The 21,551-nt window shown below is 49.3% G+C and overlaps 2 protein-coding genes and 1 long non-coding RNA gene across 3 annotated transcripts; 2 read left to right on the top strand and 1 right to left on the bottom strand.

The window, feature by feature from the left end:
* Positions 1-5,066: 5,066 nt before the first annotated feature.
* Positions 5,067-5,538, top strand: LOC136463255 (probable glutathione S-transferase GSTU6). Its single transcript, XM_066462267.1, has 2 exons — positions 5,067-5,430; positions 5,522-5,538. The coding sequence occupies exons 1-2, from the start codon at positions 5,067-5,069 to the stop codon at positions 5,536-5,538; spliced, it is 381 nt and encodes a 126-aa protein (XP_066318364.1).
* Positions 5,539-8,379: 2,841 nt separating this feature from the next.
* Positions 8,380-9,597, bottom strand: LOC136541548 (uncharacterized). The gene is made up of 3 exons (XR_010780395.1): positions 9,540-9,597; positions 8,715-8,792; positions 8,380-8,621 (listed from the first exon to the last, which is right to left on the bottom strand). It is a non-coding gene; the product is annotated as an uncharacterized lncRNA (long non-coding RNA).
* LOC136541541 (probable glutathione S-transferase GSTU6) lies at positions 8,703-10,337 on the top strand. The gene is made up of 2 exons (XM_066533474.1): positions 8,703-9,168; positions 9,554-10,337. The coding sequence occupies exons 1-2, from the start codon at positions 8,854-8,856 to the stop codon at positions 9,902-9,904; spliced, it is 666 nt and encodes a 221-aa protein (XP_066389571.1). The 5' UTR covers positions 8,703-8,853; the 3' UTR covers positions 9,905-10,337.
* The last annotated feature ends 11,214 nt before the right edge of the window (positions 10,338-21,551 follow it).

Here is a 21,551-nt window from a genome sequence, read left to right as displayed (position 1 = left end):
ATAGGGGACATAGCTGGTAACACGGCGGCCGAGGCCATTCCATTAGTGCCTTGTCGACCTCTCGCCTACTTCTGCTGCTCCGTCCGTTCATCCTTGCCACGCTTGGGGCCCTGTGCTATAGTTCACCTTCACAGAGGGTGATAGGTGGTTAGCTCAGTCGATCCTTTGGCATAGCCGAGCCACTGCTGGGGCAGCTTGGGTTTAAGGAGACAACAGTGAAGTCAAGCGAAGCAAGAAGGTCGGTGTAACAACCCAAGTTTTCAGATAACCAAAAATCACAACTTAAAATTTTTTCTAAAGTAAACCCATGCATGGTGAATGTGCATACTAGGAAACCACCCTTGTAGTTGCACAAGTAGACCCTAAGTAGCATGATTGAGCATTTGCATCATAATCAACTTGTGAGTTGCTTCTTCTTGATTTTATGTGATGCAATAAAATCAACTAAACCCTTATAATAAACCTGACGTGCGAAGGTTGCCAACCCTTGGCTTGGATCCTAGAAACCCTAGATGACCCCTAGTGGACCCCACAAGGGTGCATATATGTTGGCAACACATGTATACATGCATAGGAGCCTAAGAAGTATGATAGAAAAAATAGAAAAGGGTTTGGAAATAGGGAAGAAATAGGAAAAGGGCAAAGCAGCCCTGCAGCAGTAGGCGGCCTAGCCCTAGCCAGTGCCTCGTCGGCCTGCTACGCTCACGTGGCCCAGTGGCTAGCAGCCATCGTGGCCCAGCTTTCCACCCGCACCCGCGCTCACACGTGAACCGCAGCGGCCCACCAGAGTCACAGCCCACACCCATGCCCCACGTCGCAACGCACCGCTGTCACCTTCCCCTCTGCCACTGATGGATGGGCCCCGCTTGTCATCCCCTTCCTTCATTCTCTGCTTTTGTGCCAAGGCAGAGCAACGACGCCGGGAGGGAATCTTCCCCGCCAACCGTCCGCGCTCAGGCCATTGGCAGCGGATGCATGGATGCACGTTATGTCCAAAATCCATGATGCCTACGCCTGCCCTCAGCTTGCGCCCATGCCACGTGACATCACCGGCGCAGCCCCGCACCCCTGACACCACCACGACCTTTTTTTGACCGGCTGCCATTCTAATTGGGAGCGCCAGGCTGCCACTGATCCTGCGCCGCCCTCGGAAACCCTAGCCTAGAGGCCCTATCCACCCTACACATGCCCCTCCATCTTCATCCGTCGTCCGCCATGCGCACCATAGCTGGGCTGGCTATATATGCTGCCTCAGTGCCCTAGTGCCTCTTCGCACCACCCGCCGCCACTCTATGGCAATCCACCTACCACGTTCGAGCCAGGAGAAGGGAGGAGAAGGTAGGAGGAGGAGGAGGAAGAAGGAGCACCTGAGCCACCAGAGCCATTCATGGCTACCAAAGATGAAGACGACGCCATGATCGCCTTCTTCCCCGTTGTGGTTTGGCACGACACTACTCCGACTCGTCACAGCCTCGACTCGCCATTGCGCCGCTAGCCGATCACCCTCAACAACATGGTGAGCCCCCACGCGACCCCTCCCTTCTCACCACCATGGACACGCCATGGCCGCGCCATCGTGTTCTCCCCCTTGGGAGGTCCAAAGGTTGGGCCTTTTTGTCGTTTTGCCATGTTGCACATGCGCACGCATGAACACAAGGTAGAATGAGCACCTCCGTACTCGAGAACGCTGGCGCCACCACAACACGCCTGCCGTACTCGCCATGGCTAGACCCCACCATGGCGTAGCTCTGTTCTAGCCACCTTAGGCCGATAGAGGTAGAACAAGCACCTCGTCAAGCTTTGCCTCACCGAGGGATGCATCATGTGCTAGATGGGAGAAGAAGCGGAACCCCAAGAGCCGCTGGTCGTGTCTGTCTCATCAGATCGTCACGTGCTCATGTCGCCTCCATGACGGGGGTGTTTCGGCCAACTCCGACCACCTTGTGTGACAAGATCAGGTCGTCGAGCTTCGCTGTGACCCCACACACCTCACCATGTAGATGGTTGAATGGCAAGACCTCACTTGCCCAAGTTCACCATAGCTGCGAGCTTGCCGGAGCTCCACCACCCGCCCTGTCGTGGTGCGGACTCCACCATGCTTTCTAGTCACCGTCGTTGTGTCGTTTAGCTTCCTCGTCGCTCCGATTGAAGGAAAGGAGCAACCTTAGGCTCCAATTAAGGCCATGGCCGCCACACCATAGCCTGCCATCACCGCCGAGCCGATGCCTCCATGGCTAGCCCCGCTGGAGCCCTTATAGCTTTGGTTAGCACCCTAGCCGTGCTCACTGGAGCACCAGGAAGTGGAAGGACCCCCGCTGGGGCCTTGCCAAAGCCCCGTGCGCCTTCGCCACCGACCCCGCGCTGCCACGAGTCGCCACGTCGCGTACGCCACGCACCTAGAGCCCCAAACCGCCGCCTTTAGCCCCTAGTTGTGTCGTCATGGCCCTATGATGCCATAGACGCGTGAGCTAGCTACCATGCGAGATGAAGGAGCTGTCGAGAAGCTACCCGGTGCACCTGGTTCATCATGAACTAATGGAGAAGGAAGAGAGATGGACGCGGTCCACCATGGACCCTGTCTGCGGTCCATGGACCCATGCCTTGCTAGCCCACTATGAGGCGCGCCCATAGATGCATGCCCAATAACAGCCCGCCAGCACCACATGGCTAACCTAGCTGGTTGACACGTGTCTAGGCTGGGCCAGCCCAACTTGGCCCTTCTCGGCCCAATACCCGGCCCACTAGGCCCAGTCAAGACCCAGTCAGCGTTGACCGTTAACCGGTCAATGCTGACCGTTGACCCAGTCCCACCTATCAGTGACCGCAGCTACCTCGTCCAATCAGGATGCGCCACATGTCAGCCCCTGGTTTTTCCTATTCTTTTTCTTTTTTCAAAAATATGATTTAAACTTAAAAAATTCATACGACCTCAGGAAAATATGAAACCAGCATCCAAATTTTTCTAAAATTAAGCTCTATGTCATAGGCTTGTGTTTGAGTGCTTTTGGATCTTTTGAATTTCTATTCCTTCTTTGTGATCATCTATAGGAGTCGCTTATCATGGCTTTGCGTCTCGTTTGGTAGACCCGGAGGAGGAGCAGCATGAGGAGGACTACGACTACACCGACGATCTAGGAGACAACCTGACTATAGGTGCCACGTCCCTCCCAACCTCGTAGAATCCTATTAGACATGCAATAATGTAGCAGCTAGTGCTTTATTTTATGCAATGATCTGTGATAGGTTGCATGGTAGATTTGCTTGAAAGCCCTTGCCTTGATGCAACCTTTACACCTGCACACCCGTTGTTAGGATAGACGCTCGCATACTACTTGGTACTTGCTTCTACTATGCATTATATCTGTGACATGATGTTTGGTGGAGGATTGTTTGTGAGTGGCTAAGGCACATGGTGCCGCTAAAACTGGTAACAACTTGGGGAGATCTTGGCATGCGTCTTGGGTGTGTGGTGAGGGTTGGGTCGATCGAGCAGGATTCTACGATGAGTCTTGGGACGAGTCTTGCCAGGGGGATGCGACCTGGGCATTCCCTATGAGAGATACCTGTGGCGGGTACATGTGAGATACGGAGGTCTCAGGGTGGAGTGTCTTCGTGGGATGAAGCCCTAGGATGGAGGTGCCATCAAGGCATGAGGCATCGGTTGGCCTCACGAGAAGATGTCTTGTTCGGTCACCCTAAGAACTTATACATTCTGGGAACCGGTTCATAGGAATCCTTGCACCCCACTCGCTTCCATCGGAGGAAGACGGATGACCGACTAGCTAGGACGATGCCACTACTACTATGTTGTTAGTGGATAGTGTAGGGAGGTATGGGCATGGACCCACACCCTCCTAAGACAATGTAGTAACCTCGTGGGGTCTAGTACTACGTCTCATAGTCTTAGTGTGCCGGTGGACTCTAGGGTGGCCCAGGGCTGAGTGGTAGGGTGGCATTGTGTTTGTTGGAAGGCATCCCGAAATCATCCTAGACGAGCTGGATCGTTGATGATGGTGATCTTGTGGATAGTGTAAACCTCTGCAGAGTGTTTGGTTGATCGATCGATACATATGTTGTCTTTTCGACTATGGACCTTTCCTGTGTTACCGTTTCACTTGACTAGAGAGAGGTGTCCTTTCTTCTTCTCCCCCCTGGGTTTGTTGGATTTCGGTGGTTAGCCGCTAAGGCAAGGTGCGAGAGGGAGTCGTCCTTACTGCTAGAGAGTGAGAGTGTGGTAAGATGTGTGTGATGGGTGGGAAAACATGTGTGGATGATATGGGTTAAAACTTGATGAATTATTATTAAAACTTGACATACTTGCACATGAAACTACATCCATAAATAGGTCTTTTGCTCTACCCTTGCATTCCACTTACCACAAAGCAACGCAGAGCATGGGGTGTGAGTCAGTGGCCAGTATAAATCGTACTGATAATTGTTTGGCAGGTGGCGGGCCTGAGTACAACTTCCAGGAAGATGGCTGGGAGGATTAGGGGTCTTGTTCCTACGCTTGAGTTTGGTTTGCGAAGATGGTGTCAACGCCCGCTGCTGTTCTATCTGATGTTGTTCCAGATGATGTGTGCTCTAAGTAATTCGGCCAAGTGGCGATGTAAGAATGAGTAAACCTTGCTATTTGTACTCTCTTTAAGACAGGTATTCGATGTATGACTGTGATATCGACTGTTATTACATAATGTGATGGAATGATCGCCTGGGACAATCACATTATACTTCGTACCTATGGATTTCCCTTCATGGAAATCAGGATCGTTTTAGTCGGGAGGACGGGACTTATCTTGGTTTTTGTTGTTGAAGAGGTGGGCCGGCGAAGGAGGTTGGTAGGCGGGTTCTGGCTCAGGAGACGGCGCTTCTGGGTGGATGGCCCGGCGATGGCCTTCCCTCATAGGGAAAGGTCGGAACTCACCTCGATTGGGTCAACCCCTTCTGGGGGGCTGAGCGCCTAGATGGAGGGGCCAGCCCAGCCATCGCTGCTGCCAGGAGCCTTGGCTGCTCCCTCCGCCGGTGTTTGTGTGTGATTTTCTTTTGTGCAGTTGTTCAGCTCGTTCATGGTGATGATAATGGGCAAGACGGACGAAGAGAAGGCAGAGGGGAGGAAGCAGTTGTTTGCCGTGGCAGAGACCTTGGAGGGAGCACTGAAGGAGTGCTCTAAGGGGAAGCCCTTCTTCGGCGGTGACAGCTTCGGGTACGTGGACATAGCGCTCGGAGGCTTTGTCGCATGGGTGAAGACGAGGGACCTGTTGTCTGGCTTGAAGCATTTCGAGGCCGACAAGACCCCGCTCCTGGCGGCGTGGCTGGAGCGCTTCGGCGCATTGAACGAAACCCAGGCAGTCATGCCGGACCTGATGAAGCTGGTCGAGCTCTCCAAAAAGAGGCAGGCCCAAGCTGCAGCAGCTGCAGCCGTGGTCCAAGGTAATTGAAGTGGCTGCCGCGCCCATCTCTCTTTTGGAATTAGCTTGGACTCACCTATAATGTTGTTGCATCCTCTCAAATACGATTGCAGGCGGGGCGGGTTGTTAGCGTAGCCCACCCGCTCGCCCCACAAAATTTATCTTCGTGGCTATTGTGGCTCAGCTGCGATTTCTTTGTGGCCCAACGTCTTTCAATCCGCCGAGCCCGTTGGACAATAGAGAAAACTGTTAGAACCCGCATCTCCCGAACCCTACCACTAGTGTCGTCACGATAATCTGGCATCGGGCGGAGGCTCTACGGCTGTTCCTCTACGACGATGAACACCAGCGGCCCACAGCTCGAGGCCGTCGTCATCGCAACTGCCACGCGCGCCTCATCCTCGAGGTCCCCGATGACGAGGCCGACGAGGAATCCGACGATGACACCGGCGACGAGTTGCCCCTGCGGCCGATGAGCCGCTTCCACAAGGCCTGCATCGACGTACGTATCGTATGTATATATGTGCCTGCACGTACATATTTTTCAGTGAAGAGATCGATTTGTCATTTGAGAGCTATAGCTAGCAAGCTAACTGCATATGCATGGATCGATGGGCGCCTTCGTGTCGACGGCGCTCGCCACGCTCCAGGACGGCGCCGACAAGGTCAACTGGTTCATCGTTGTGCCGGTCATGTGCCCGTTATTATGATCTTGTTCCTGTACCTCGCAGCTTTCTTTCACTTGTTGGCCACCAGATATTTGAGGGATGCTGTGTGTGCGGCAGGCCCTGCGGGTTTTACAACTAAGTATATTATGTCCGCGGAAGGCTTGTCCTGCAAATTAGATAGCTTGGTGACTGGCCGCAAACCCGCCAATAAACTTTGTGGCAAGCGATGCGGGTTAGCGGCTGGCCGCGAACCAACCCGCCTGCAAGCTTACTCTCAGAATGAAAGAACAGCTATATGTTTTGTTGCCCCTTTTCAGCACGCAAAACAAAAGGTGGATTAGTTTTACTGTTACTAATTTTAATTAGAGGTTCTATGTAAAATTCTTAAGATACGTGCTAAATAAAAAAGATAATTTCTAAAAGTTCTTAAAAAACTCAAAAAGATCTTTGTAAGGCTTTAGAGTGTAAGCGGCACTAGTCCATCTGTTCTACACAGTGAATGAACCACACACTTTCATCAACTCACTTGCATTTTCAACTTCACCTCTTGTAAAAGGACTCTACAAGGCTTATATAGTAGTCTAGTCCACAATCAACAACTAACCAAAGGTGGAACTACCCCCACAATCTCACATTATCGTACAAATGAAGTATTATGGGCCAGATCTAATCTCCACTAGGATGTCACACTAAATAACATTTTAAATTTGCATCTAAATTGCCCACTTATGCTACTATTAAAAATAAACTAAAAAATATCTTTTTAAATATAAATCTAAATCACCAACTTTTTCTACTATGAAAAAGTTTAAATAACCAAAACTATGTACATGTATTTGTTTCTAAGTTATCCACTTCTATGGCTACTACTCTCCCTCAGTTCCATGTTATAAGACGTTTTGACTTTTTTATATACATGGATTTTGCTATGTACTTAGATATACTGTATGTCTAGTGTATGTCTAGATACATAGTTAAAACAATGTATCTAGAAAAAGTCAAAACGTCTTATAATTTAGAACAGATGGAGTAGTACATAGAAGAAAACTTAAACTGAGAATATACATGTTATCACATTGTGCCAATCAAGTATCCATGCATGAGCAATAAATATACATTACTATTTTTAGTAATCATGAAAGTTTAATAGTCCCTGAATGATTCATAAATCAATAAAACCCATGCTAATAATTTGTGCAATTTGTAACTTTCAATAATTACATTTTCATTGAAACACATTTGCACGGCCTACTCCGAAATGGGTGAGGGACTGAGGATACTTAGGCTCTATTTGGATACCCTCTAATTATAATAATCGGATTATGTAATCAAATTTTGATCAAACAAGATTGATTATATGATGAATTATTATAACCAAAACTCTTGATTACCATAATCACATAATCCATATGAGACCAGATTATAGGGAACTATGGGTGCTGAAAGTCCAACTTGCCCTCTAATTGGTTGTCCAACTTGCGATTACATAGGAGTTTCTCACTTTAACCAACTATAATCAATCATCTTAATCCATGGCCCAAACACTCCGATTATTATAATCCATAAATCTTTATTATAATAACTCTATGCATAATTTAGATTATAATAATCTAGCTACAGTCCAAATAGGGCCCTATATTAATAATACAATTTGTATGTACTTTTTTGAAAGAAAAATATACTACCACATTAACCTTCTTGTGCAGTGGAGAAAGTTAGTGCCAACCAAAGGTGGCAATGACATTCTTGGTTTTCAGACTTCTATGGAGTAATAAGTAGCTATTTTTAGGCTTAAATATCAATATCCCTTGAGGTTAGTATGGTTGGCCTACCTTAAATCTCAGTTCAAGCTATACCATCAATTTACAGGGCCATATGGTGGGGTCATGAAGGACAATTTAGGTTATTGTTGTAATTTAGCGTGAAGTTCAGTACATAAAACAATCATTTTAAGAGAAGGGACTTGCTAAAATTAAGGACGTTCTTGGAAGCTTTAGCATATTTGCCTCACCTCGCCTCGCCTAGATGGCTCAAGCCACGAGGTGCTTGCCAGCCCGGACGAGCCAATTTGGCTCTCCCTGGGCAGCAAGGAAAACCTTGCCAGTGTGGGAACCGAGGCAGGAGAAGTGCAGTATCCAAACAGCTTTGCTATGTCTAGTTTCTTACTTGGCTGGGCAAAACAGTGGTAGGAAAAACAATGTTTGGCAAAGGTTCTAAACACGCCCGTATTGGCAAGCTTCTCCCTAGCGGGAGTCTACATGACGCCCTTTCACGGACGACGTCGTCTGACGCCGATTCCGCAACTTTACAGAGTCGATGAAGTCACAGAGGTTTGTCCCACTGTCAGATATTTCGTGGAAATATGATAGAATTGATTTAGTCAAATGACTTGCACTACACAGCATACATACACTGACAAATAAATGCGTCGACTCACACGTCTCTTCCAACCGACTGGAAGCTTCTCTATCGCCGGATGGGATTATTGACGGCATAGAAGAATAACCATCGCATTTTTCTTCGATTCATATCCACGTAAAAAGATCTGCAGATTGTTCAAATGTCAGATTATGCAACTGAGGAAAAAAAAACTAAACAAGAAAAAATAAACGTGATATGCAACCAGTCAAACACGTACTCTAACCAAACAAAGGAGTCGTCGTCTCAGCCGAGGTTGCTATAAATTTGTAGTCATTTGGGACTACCTCCATTATCTCTGCATATACAAAAACACAAACAACAATTAATCTTAGTCGGGAAGCTTGAGGTATCAGCAAATGGCTGGAGGAGATGAGCTGAAGCTGCTGGGCTTTTGGGGGAGCCCGTTCGTTCTGCGAGCGAGACTTGCCCTGAGCTTCAAGGGTCTGAGCTACGAGTACGTCGAGGAGGATCTCAAGAACAAGAGCGAGCTCCTTCTCCAGTCCAACCCGGTGCACAAGAAGGTTCCCGTGCTCATCCACAACGGCAAGCCCGTCTGCGAGACCCAGATCATCATGCAGTACCTCGACGAGGTTTATGGTCCCTCTGTCCTCCCTGTTGACCCATACGACCGGGCCATGGCCCGTTTCTGGGCTGCTTACATTGATGACAAGGTACATACCATCGTTTGTTTAAGGCCTTGTTTAGATCATCTCCAAATTCCAAGTTTTTTCACTCTCTCTCCATCACATCAATTTTTAGCCATTTGCATGGAGCATTAAATGTAGGTAAAAAAAATAACTAATTGCACAGTTTAGTTAGAAATCACGAGATGAATCTTTTGAGCTTAGTTGGTCCACGATTGGACAATATTTACCAAATAAGACGAAAGTGCTACTATTCATCGGGTTACAATTTTTTGCAATCTAAACGTGGCCTAAAATTAAAATCCCATGCTTCTTGTTTTCAGCCGTGCGTTTGATACTCAACAAGTAGTAAGTCTTAGAGAATGAGAAAGCAACAAACTAAGTGAATAATATGTAACCTGTGCTAGTGCAGCTGTTGAGCTCGTTGATGATGATGAGCATGGGAAAGACAGAGGAGGAGAAGGCGGAGGGCAGAAAGCAATCGTCTGGCGTTGTGGAGACCCTCGAGGGGGCACTGAAGGAGTGCTCTAAGGGGAAACCTTTCTTCGGAGGTGACAGCGTCGGATACGTAGACGTTGTGCTCGGAGGCTTCGTCGCCTGGGTGCGTCTCATCGATCGCTTGACAGGCTTGAAGGTGTTCGATTCCAGCAAGGCCCCGCTCCTGGCGGCATGGCTGGAGCGTTTCGGCTCGATGGACGCGGCCAAGGCGGTCATGCCGGACGTGCAGAGGCTGGTGGAGCTCAGCAAGATGAGGCAGGCCTGAACAGTCCATGGCAACTGGTGTGTTTGCTGCGCACGATGCGGATGCTGGTGCTCAAGACAAAAGCGAAAAAGATATTTTATTTTCAGATTTAGTCGTTTGCAGACAACCGATTATTCTTTATCTATGCATCAGTCACTGTTTGCAGCCATCGGATGAAGCCAGGAAAGATAGCGTTTGGTTGAGACACACTATTGGTGCAGCGACAACAGGTAGTGAGAAAAATGGCTCATGAATCATCGAAGTGGGCGTATACACCCGCTTCTCTTCAAGGTCAATTTCTCGAGCTACTATGCTCCCCTCATCATTTTATCCTTTAGGAAGACAGCGTGTCTCGTTTCCACAAACTTTATATGTCTATCTGGACAGTAGAAACGAAAACCTTTTGACTTTTCTGGGTAGCCAATGAAATGGTAACTCACTGTTTTGAGATCTAGCTTCCCAATGTTCGGGTTAAATGCTTTAGCCTCAGCAGGGCTCCCCCACACACGCAAGTGGTTAAGTGAGGGTAATCTTCCTGTCCACAACTCATACGGTGTTTTGGGCACCGATTTACTTGGTACTCTATTGAGAATATGAATGGCGGTTTTTAACGCCTCCATCCACAGGCTCATCGGTAAGGTGGAGTAACTTATCATACTGTGCACCATATCCATCAGGGTACGATTGCGTCTTTCAGCTACTCCATTTTGCTGAGGTTTGTCCGGTGTAGAATACTGGGCTACTATGCCATTCTCATGTAAGAACCTTGCAAAAGGTCCAGGAACTTGGCCATATGGGGTATGCCGACCATAGTACTCCCCTCCACGGTCAGACCTGACTATCTTAATCCTTAAGTTGTGTTGGTTTTCAACTTCTGCCTTAAATATCTTAAATTTATCCAATGTTTCTGTTCTTTCTTTGATTGGATAAATATAGCTATAACGGGAGTAATCATCTGTGAATGTTATGAACGAATCATAACCATCCACACTCTTTACAGGAAATGGACCACATATGTCTATGTGAATAATCTATAGAATTCCTATGCTTCGTTTGATATCTTTCTTAATTTTTTTTACATACTTTCCTTTTATACAATCTCTGCATTGTTCTAAATCTGAGAGCTCTAATGGAGGAAGAATATCATTCTTAACTAGTCTTTCTATTCTCCCCCTCAAAATATGGCCTAAACGACAGTGCCATAATTTCGACAACGCATCGTGAGCTCTCTTTCGTTTTCTGTTTACATCCGCAGACGAGGATACATTCACATTGTCGCACACAACGTTCCCATCATTGCATACAACATTCACATCATCACGTAGTGATAGCAAATAAAGCTCATTCTGTAAGATAGCAAGACCAACACATGCATCATTAAATGTTATCTTACATTTGCCATTTCCAAAATGGCAATCATAACCATCATTGTCCAAACATGACACACTAATCAAGTTTCTCTGTAACAAGGGAACATAAAGAACATCTCTAAGTATGAGTCTAAAACCATTAGCTAGCTCTAGAGAAAGATCGCCAATGGCTTCAACTTCTGCTTGGACTCCATTTGCGACTTTAACATGTCTTTCGCTTCTTTGCGTAGTCCTCGTCGAACGGAATCCCTATAAAGAATTAGCAACATGAACAGTTGCACCTGAGTCAATCCACCAACTAGATTTTGAATACTGTACATATATGGATTCATCTTTAGGTAATCGGGACAATCTTTCTTATAATGTCCCGTCTTCTTGCAGTGGAGACATTGATCTTTATCCACTGTGAACTTATTTTGCTGAGGCTGATGCAGCATGGGACCCTTTCCCTTTGACTTTGAGGAGAAGTTGGTATTAGTATTCTTTTTCTTGTTATCTTTCAGATAATTGATAGTGCCACCATTGGCAGCTTTCATTCTCTCCTCCTCTTGCACACACATAGCCATGAGCCTCTCCATGTCCTATTTCTCGGGATGTATGTTATAGTTGACAACAAAAGTGTCAAACTCTTTTGGCAAGGAAGCAAAAACCAGATGGATAACGAACTCATCCTTGAGAGCCAGATCCATTGGTTTTAGCTTGGATGCCAAATGACCCATCCTTAGTATGTGCTCTCTTATGCCACCATTACCTGAGTATCTCTCTGTCACCAGCTGCTTTATCAGCTAGGTAGCATATGTCTTTGAAGAGCCAGTGAACTGACTCTTTATTCTTTCGAGATACTCAGTGACGGTGTCACACTCTGGGATTGAGCCCACAATAGCAGGCTCAATCATGTTCTTTATCACTGCCAAACACTTCTTGTTGACAGTGACCCACTTCCTATGCTCAAGGTCATATGATATTCTTTGGGATGCAAAATCCCTCTCTCTGGTTGCCCAAGCGGCATCAGCCTCGTTTGTCTCCCGCACCGGTGCCATAGGCTTTGTGGGACACGGTGTGGTGACTACCCAGTCCACCTCAGCGAGGATAAAAGCCAGGTTGATCTTTTTCTTCCACTCAATGTAGTTATCACCTTTTAGAGTGGGGATTTCTTTGATACAACTCATCAAGTTGTATCCGCATGAAAACACAATCCAAATAATGTGAGAACATAAATGATAACAATAACGATTGTATGCCTTATTTCCAACGTTGGTTAAAATTAAAACATACAATTGTTCTCTACACTAATTCTACATCACCGTTGGGCAGAAATAGAATTAATGCAAGACAAAACATCATAATATTGTCATTAATCAACGTTGGTCAGAATAATAACAATATTATAATCAATTAAAATATATCCATTTTTCAAAATTAAATTCTCCCGTTGGTTCGAATTTAATAATGAAAATAACATCTTTAAATACGCAGCGGAATAATTCAATTTGATGAATTTTACCCACAGGAAAATCCTCTTTTCTATTTTCTTTTGAGCCAATTTCTATTTTTCAATTTTCTGGAAAAAAGAAAAAAACGAAAACGGGCTCATTCTTTACTGTTTCGGCCCAAAACCGGCAAAAGCCAGCTCGGCCCACCTCTTCGCGCGCGTGTAGGCCGCACCCAGGCCGCAACCTGGGCCTGGGCCAGCAAAGCTCTGCGCGCCCGCTCGCCCGCCTGGGCCGCGACGCTGGCCCATTCAATCTCGGCCGTCCGCGCCGATCCGACGGCCACGCGCGCTTTTCGCTGAGAATAAAACCGCGACGCCGCTCGCGCCCGAGGAAAACCCTAACTCATTTTCATTCGCTCTCTCTCTCTCTCTTCGCCACCTTCTGCTTTCTTTCCTTAGCGCATCAGCAGCCAGCAAGCAGCGGCGAAGCAGTGGAGTAGCGAGCCCCGACGCCGCGCCGGCCCCGTCACCGGCGTGCACGTTCCCCAGCGGGTGAGCACGCCACCGTCGAGCGGCCTAGACGCGGCGCCCCTATGGCCGGATCCCGATGAGCAGTGCCCCTGGCCGGCCCTTTCTTTTCCCTGCGCGTCGGCGTGACAGCAACGCTGCACAGCGGCGAGGTAAGCCACCCCCTTCCCCCTCTTTCCCTTTGGTTTCTTTGGTTCTTGTGCTCGGATTTCATCCAATTTGGGGATTAGGGTTAGGGTTTTGGGATGGGGTTTCACTGTTTTCTTTTTCCCGAATTTATTTCGGGTTTTAGGGTTCAATTTTGACATGAAAACGAGCCCTGCTTCTTTAACCCAGTTAGGGTTAGGGTTCATTTGAACCCACTTCTATTCTCAGATCCGAAGGGATCGAAGTTAGGGTTCAACCGAACCCTTTGTCGGCCGAAGCCCCCTTCTTCTTTTTAGATCCGCACTAGATTTCCTTTTTGATAAGCTAGATCTATTCCTAAACCTGGCTCTGGTACCATTGTTGTAACCGTAGGATCATAGATCTAGCCAATTAGTAATTCTATTCGGGATAAAAGGCGTAGTACTTCCTAATGCATGTAGAACTAGAGAGAAGGGAGAGGTAGGAGATGGTCATGTCAGACCTGAGACCACAGTGGAAGGAGATCCGCTTGTGTCCGCCATGGGGTCGACGTCTGCGCTAAGGCAACGATGGTCGGTGAAGCGGTGTCGGCGATGAAGATGATGACTACGTAGTGCTGTGGTGGAGGAACTTCCCATCACTGGCTGTGCCCCCTCACTTAGATCGGGTTTAGGGTTTATCAGTGGGGAGGTCGGCTTAGGTCAACCTCGTGATTAGAGCCGCCGGCCCCCACCTCTTTATATAGCGTAGGGTGACAGGGGCCCTCCAGCCATGGTGGGCTGGGCGCCCCCGATCAGGGCGCAAATCAAAGGCCCAACTGGGCCGTTGGGTCCAGTTAGGTTAGAGATCAATCTAACACCCCCTACTAAAATTTATTCAAAACAAAAGTTGAGTCACAGATACAAAATTAAGAGAGAAAAAAGAAACAAAGAAAATCAAAATGATTACACAAAGGCCAAAGGCTTCTAGCAATTAACCTAGTTAGGGATAATTCTTTTCTTTTGCCTGAAGTATAACCCGAGCAAACTCCTCTTTGAAAATCTCTATGCATCTTTGAAGAGACACCGATCTGTTCTTGAAGATGAAGTCATTGCGTACTGTCCAGATGGCCCATGCTGTGCATGGAAATCAACACTTACATGAAGAAAGGGACTGCTAGCCAAATATTGAAGCTTACCATAATATCAAAAGGATCAACCAAGTTATCAACCTGTAGATGAAGAGTTGCCCAACAGCGAGCAGCAAAAGGGCAAGCCAGAAAGAGATGGAGGAGGCTTTTCTCAACTGCAAGATGGCAGGACATACAATTATAGTCGTCCAGCATCATGTTTTTCCTTTTAAGCAACTCCCTTGTGCTTAACCTATCTTTGAGTAGCAACTAGAAAAAAACCTTCCTCTTATTCTAACAAGCCGATTTCCAAAGCCAACTGAAGGCATGATGGACCTGTCTATATGTCCAATGAGTTGCTTGTAGGTCTTTTTCGAGAGGAAAAAATAGATGAGCCCCAAATATAGGCCCAAACTGTTAGCCACGGGATCACCGGCTCAGGTGAGTTGACCACTCACCAGTCTTGTCGGCCACGACCAAGCACGATCGAGGCTATTCGACCACACACTATGGCTCGAGGTAGAAGAAGAGGGAGAACATAGCATACACACATAGTACAGGCACCAGCGTTGGCCAGAACCCTATATAAGAGATGGTAAAACTGAACTCTCTTTGTTGAGTTATAGTGGCAAACTATATATACAACTCTATCAATCCAGTCCTAGTACAACGCACATGCTGCAACAGTAACTAGATAACACAGCAGGATTGACTTCTGCGTCTGTCTCTACATGTGGCTACAGAGCAGCAGGTGAGCCGCTTGGCGTCTGCCTCCGCAGCGGCTACAGTACCATAGCAGGGGGCCTTTTCGGCACCGCCTTCCCTTACTATGTGTTCACACAAGGAAGCAGTAGATTATCTAACAATTCTTCCTCTAATCCTACTGCTATCCCTTGTACCCCTCCATGCCGATCATCTCCTTCAGCTTCGTGAGTCGAAGACATCCGAGCGACTTGGTGAGGACGTCCGCGAGTTGCCGACCAGTTTCGACGAACTCAATGACAACTTGCCCTCCATCGACACAATGCCTAAGGAAGTGGAACTTTACGTCGATGTGTTTGCTCTGGTTGTGCAGAACCGGATTCTTCATGAGGGCGATGTTGGGCTGGTTGTCCACCATCAGTGCTGGTGGGTGAGCTTCCACGCCGGTCAGCTCGCCCTGCAGCCGGCGCAGCCACACAACTTGGCACACCGTTGTGGCCGCCGCTACGTACTCTGCCTCGCATGTAGATAGCGCCACCACCTTCTATTTCAATGATAGCCATGAAATTGGGGCTGACCCAAGGAAGACGAGCATGCCAGAGGTGCTCCGTTGTTCGTCGATGTCCCCTGCCATGTCTACATCGCTGAACACAGTGAGCTACAGCCTACTCCTGTCGGTCTTGGGAAAGATGATCCCTTGATCCATCGTTCCCTTGACGTAGCGTAGTAGCCGCTTCACCGTAGCCCAATGATCCTCTCTAGGATCCTCCATGAAATGACTGATGTAGCCCACGGCGAACGTAATGTCCAGCCTCGTGTGGACTAGGTAGTGTAGACCACCGACAATGCTCCGGTAGAGTGTTGCGTCCACCTTCGCCGCAGTGCTGGCCTTCGTCAGCTTTAGCCGCTCCTCCATCAGAGTCACGCATGGCTTGCACTCAGCCATGCCACTCTGCTCCAATAGCTTGGAGGCATACACATCCTGACCGAGTGTGAGTTCCTCCTTCCCCTGTCTCACCTCAATACCAAGGTAGTAGGAGAGTGCACTGAGATCGCTCATTCGAAAATGAGCCGCCATCTCGCGCTTGAAGCCATTGATGTCCTCCATGCATGTGCTAATGATGATCAAGTCGTCCACATACACGCCGACGACGAGCTCCTCCTTCCCTGTCGCCGCATGTAGAGCGCATGCTCGGTTGCACACCACTGAAACCCAAGCTCATCCAGCGTGGCGTCAAGCTTGGCGTTCCATGCTCGTGGGGCCTGTCGCAGCCCATAGAGCGCCTTGCACAGTCGGAGCACCCTGTGCTCCTCTCCCTTGATGGCGAAACCTGGAGGTTATCTAACGAAGACCGTCTCTGCCAGCTCGCCGTTGAGGAAGGCCGATTTAACGTCCAAGTGATGGACGCGCCAGTCCTTTGCTGCTACCAAGGCTAGTAGCAAATGGACCGACTCCATATGCGCTACCAGTGCAAAGACTTCCTCGAAGTCTATGTCCTCGCGCTGAACAAAGCCTCGGGCGACGAGGCTCTCCTTGTGCTTTACAATGGCGCCGAGCTCATCCCGCTTGACCTTGTACACCCACTTTAGGCTAATCGGATGACATCCTGGAGGTGGATTGACGAGCTGCCATGTCTCGTTTTCCTCGATCGCCTTCATCTCCTCCAGCATCACCCATCGCCAGTTTTCGTCGCGCTCCGCCAGCGCAAACGTGGGTGGTTCCTCTGCACTGATGAGCAGCAGCTCTTGGTCATTAAGCAGCCGACCAGCCAGTCCTAAGAGCCTTATGCCACCGATGATGTCGTCCAGCCTGTGGAACCGCACCTCCTCACATTCGTGGAAGGCATCCATGAACTTATTGATGTCACTTGGAGGTGAGGCAAACTCAATCAGTGTTGATGGAGTTCCCTGTTCCACCGGAGTGCTCGGCACAGCACCTGGAGTGCTTGGCACCCTGGTTGTAGTACTCAGCACTACTTCTGGACAGCTCATCACTACTCCTATAGTGCTCGGCACCACTGTAGGAGTGCTCAGCCTCAGTCTTGGAGTGGTCGGCACCACTGCAAGACCTCTTGGCTCCGCCACGGGAGTGCTCGACACATGTCCTGTAGTGGTTGCCACCACTGCAGAACCTCCCGGCGCCACTCCTGACGTGCTCGGCATCCCTCTAGGAGTGCTCGACACTCCTCCTTGAGTGCTCGGCATCCCTCCTGAAGTGCTCGGCACTGCCCAGGAGTGCTCGGCACTGCCCAGGAGTGCTCGGCTCTACCACTGGAGTGCTCGGCACCCCTTCTGGAGTGCTCGGCACCTCTTCCCCAACGTCTCCACCACCGTGGATGACTAGGTGCTTGACAATGAAGGTGTTGGTGAAGCCACCAGCTTCCTCCATGCTCGGACTGCTCCAGTCCCAAGCCACCTTCTCATCGAACATGACGTAGCGCGAGATAAGCACCTTGTCTCCACGTGGGTCATAGAGTCGGTACGCCTTGGTACCCTTCGCGTAGCCTAGGAACACCATCGGTGTGCTCCTATCCTCCAGCTTGGTGAGGATCAGCTTTGTCTTCCTGACGTGGCCGATGCAGCCGAATGTCCGTAGGAAGGACACGCTCGGCTTGCGCCCATACCAAGCTTCGAACGGCGTCTTGCCTGTTAGGGCCTTCGTCGGAGCGCGGTTGAGGATGAACACCGCCATGGTCACTGCCTCACCCCAGAACCTTGTCGGCATGCCTTTGGCCTTCATCATGGATCGAGCCATGCCGACCACCGTCTGGTTCCGCCTCTCCACCACGCCATTCTGTTGTGGCGAGTACGGCACGATGTGGTGTCACACCACACCCTGATCCACGCAGTACGCAGCGAACTCCACCAAAGTGAATTTGCCGCCGCAATCAGTCCTCAGCACGCGAAGCTTCTTGCCGCTCTCGGCCTCTGCGCGCATCTTGAACTTCTTGATCGCCGCCGCCGCTTCATCCTTGCTTGTCAGAAGTTTCAGCCACATGTAGCGACTGTAATCATCCATGAGTAGGAGGAAGTACTGCCGACCACCGTTTGTAGCTGGCGTGATCGGCCCACAGAGGTCCCCATGGATGAGCTCGAGGGCGTCCTTCGTGCGATACTTGGCCGCCTTTGGGAATGGTAGCCTCCTCTACTTCTCGGCCAGGCAGCTATCACATAGCTCGCCTCCGTGCTTGATGTGGGGTAGCCCTCGGACCACCTTCTCTAGCCAACCTAGCGTGTCGAAGCTGAGATGTCCGAACCAGGCATGCCACATCCACAGTTCCTCGGTGTGCCTTGCCACCAGGTACACCGGCTGCTCTACCTTCAGGTCGAGCAGGTACAACTGGTTCAGGGACCTCTTCACCTTAGCAAGAAGTCGCTGCTCCCGGTCCCTGATCCTATAGACTCCATCCTTGATCAGTACCTCACTATCGTGCTCATCCAGCTGACCAATGCTGATGATGCCGGAACGCAACTACAGGATGTAATATACATCCGTTAGCGCGCAGTGCTCCCCATTCTGGAACCTTAAGATGATGGTGCCGCGCCCTTGGATAGCCACCCTTGAGCCATTACCAAACTTTACCGTACCGGTAACATCGTCGTCGAGCTCAGAGAAGGATGCCTTGGAGCCCGTCATGTGGTTACTGGCACCAGAGTCCAGATACCACCGCTGCTCCTGGTCGGCGCCCACACTTCCGAGGTGGACTTGGGCGCGTGGTTCGTCGAGGTTGACAGCCTTCAGGGCCTTCCCCCATCGTCGCCTCTTCCTTCTCCTCAGCCTCGACATCGTGCAGTGCACAGAACGTTGCCATCAGGATAGTGGCCTCATCATCATCATCAACTTGCGCCAGATGAGCCTCAACGTTCTTCTCCTGCTTGCGATTTGGGCACTTTCGTGCCCAATGGCCCATCTTCCCACAGCGCCGGCAGGCGTTGGGGTCGACCTGCTTCTTCTCCAAAGAAGCTTTGCCGCGGCGCTTGCCATCGTCACCGCGGCTGGAGGAGGCTGCCTTCCCGGAGTTTCTCCGAGCAGCCCACTCCTCCTCGGCCAGCAGCAGTTTGCCGCTATCCTTCGTTGTTGTCGCCTGCTCCAGGCACTCGTCCACCGCCTGTAGATGGTCTGTCACGTCCTCAATGGTGAGGGTAGACAAGTCCAGCATCATCTCTATGGAGAGAGCGATCTGGATGTACTTTGCCGGCATGGAGTGGAGGTACTTGGAGACCGCCTCCTCTTCGTCGATGGTGACGCCATGGCTCTTCAGCTTGCTGAAGAGTGTCTGCAGGCGGAGGGAGAAGTCCTCCACCGTTTCACCATCCTTCAACTTGAGGTTGGCTTAATCCTGCTTTAGAAGCTGGGCCGTCGCCTTCTTTGCGCTGTCAGAACCGACGCACATTGCCGCAATAGGCTCCCACGCCTCCTTAGCCGAGCTCTTGGCCCCCAACGGTTCCCTGTACTCCGTCGGTACAGCAACGAGGATAGCCTCCAACGCTGACATGTCATCTTCCTCATTGTCGGTGCCCTTATCAATAGCATTCCAGAGCCGTCGGGCTCTGAGCTTGACCTTCATGGTCACCGACCACTCTCTATAGTTGGTGCGAGTTAGCGTCGGCCAACTGGTGCCGCTGACCTCCCGCACCGTGCGAACAACGACCTCCAGTCGTGGCTGGGCAGACACAACCGTGCCACTACTGTCGCCCATCTCTGAACCGTTCGTCATTGCCAGCGGTTAGTCTGGCAACGGCGTTCGTACGGCTCTGATACCACTTGTTAGCCCACAGGATCACCGGCTCAGGTGAATTGACCACTCACCAGTCTTGTCGTCCACGACCGAGCATGACCGAGGCTGTCCGACCACACACACTGTGGCTCGAGGTCGAAGAAGAGGGAGAACAGAGCATACACACATAGTACAAGCACCAGCGTTGGCCAGAGCTCTGTATAGGAGATGGTAAAACTGAACTCTCTTTGTTGAGTTGCAGTGGCAAACTATATATACAACTCTATTTATTTAGTCCTAGTACAGCGCACATGCTGCAACAGTAACTAGATAACACAGCAGGACTGTCTTCTGCGCCTGTCCCCTCATGTGGCTACATAGCGGCAGGTAAGCCGTTCGGCACCTGCCTCCGCAGCGGCTACAGTACCACAGCAGGGGGCCTTTTCGGCGTCGTCTTCCCTTGTTGTGTGTTCACACAAGGAAGTAGTATATTATCTAACACAAACATCTGGCTCTGGGGTATCTTGGAGACTACGAATTATGGAGCAAAAATCTTGGAATTGTGCAAAAGCTTCAACAGATAGGGGCATGTGAAATAGAGTATGATGTTGAGGGGTAAGCCTGGCACTTTGAACAGATATGTTAGGGTTCTTGACAAAGGAAAAAAGCTCTGAAAAAATCTTGCTTAACATTCTGCCATGCCATAGATCATTCCAAAAGAAACAGGTACTTCCATTGTGCAGGTTGACAGAAGCAATACCCTTGAAGGACTGTAGCAATTTGAGAATGTGTCTCCACCAAAAGGAGCCTTTTCGTGCTAGCAAAGGCAATCTGCCATTGGTGTATAGCTTTTCCTAAAGTAAATGCACCCAAGGTATGTTAAGCTTGTTGAAAATTTTATGAAGATGTTTAAGAAGTAAGCTATCATTCTGCACCTGAAGGTTAAGCACTCTAATACCCCCCTCTTCCTTGGGTAAACCAACCAATTTCTAGGCTGTTATGGAGGTTTCTTATCGTCGATGTCTGAACCATGCTAGAGGCAACGTTTCATGAACTTGTTGATCTGCTTGATAACAGTATTGGGTAGCATGAAGGTGCACATTGTGAAAGTTGGCAATGCAGTGAAAACTGCATTTGTCAGCTCCAAATGATCAGCCTCGCTCACGAAGGTTGAAGTGGTCATCAATCGACGCTCATATCGTGAGACTAGCTAGCGGCTAATAATCAGCAACACAAGGCTTGGTCATACTCAGGGCCAACATTGTGAAAGTTGGCAATGCAGTAAAAAAATTTAGAAGGGCCTTGAGGAAGAAAAGCTGCCTTGCACATCCATGCATAAAAATAAGAGTATCATCGGCATACTCAAGAATTGGGAAGTCCTAAGTATGGTTTAAATCTATCAGTAGGTGAGCAGGTCTTAATTCTTTGCATAATTAAGCAACGATTGCAGGAGATCGGTTGCCAGTACAAATAAAACAGTTGACAAGGAATCTCCTTAAAGAGGTGATAAGGAATGTCCTTGAATGTCCTTGCCAGACACCACATTTACAGTGAAAAACCTTGTCAGGCTCCCCGTTGAGAAGTTCAGAGAAAGTGCCCGAGTAAAAATTCAGAGCCTGTTTGTTTCCGTGTCCGCATGGCGATTCAGCGAGATAAGCGGAATAAGCCCACCAAACGACCCACG

Source organism: Miscanthus floridulus, chromosome 1 (assembly GCF_019320115.1).
Source record: "Miscanthus floridulus cultivar M001 chromosome 1, ASM1932011v1, whole genome shotgun sequence".
Classification (NCBI taxonomy): Eukaryota; Viridiplantae; Streptophyta; class Magnoliopsida; order Poales; family Poaceae; genus Miscanthus; species Miscanthus floridulus.
The sequence above is the reverse complement of the archived record's forward strand: the minus strand, read 5'-3'. Positions and strand labels throughout refer to the sequence as shown.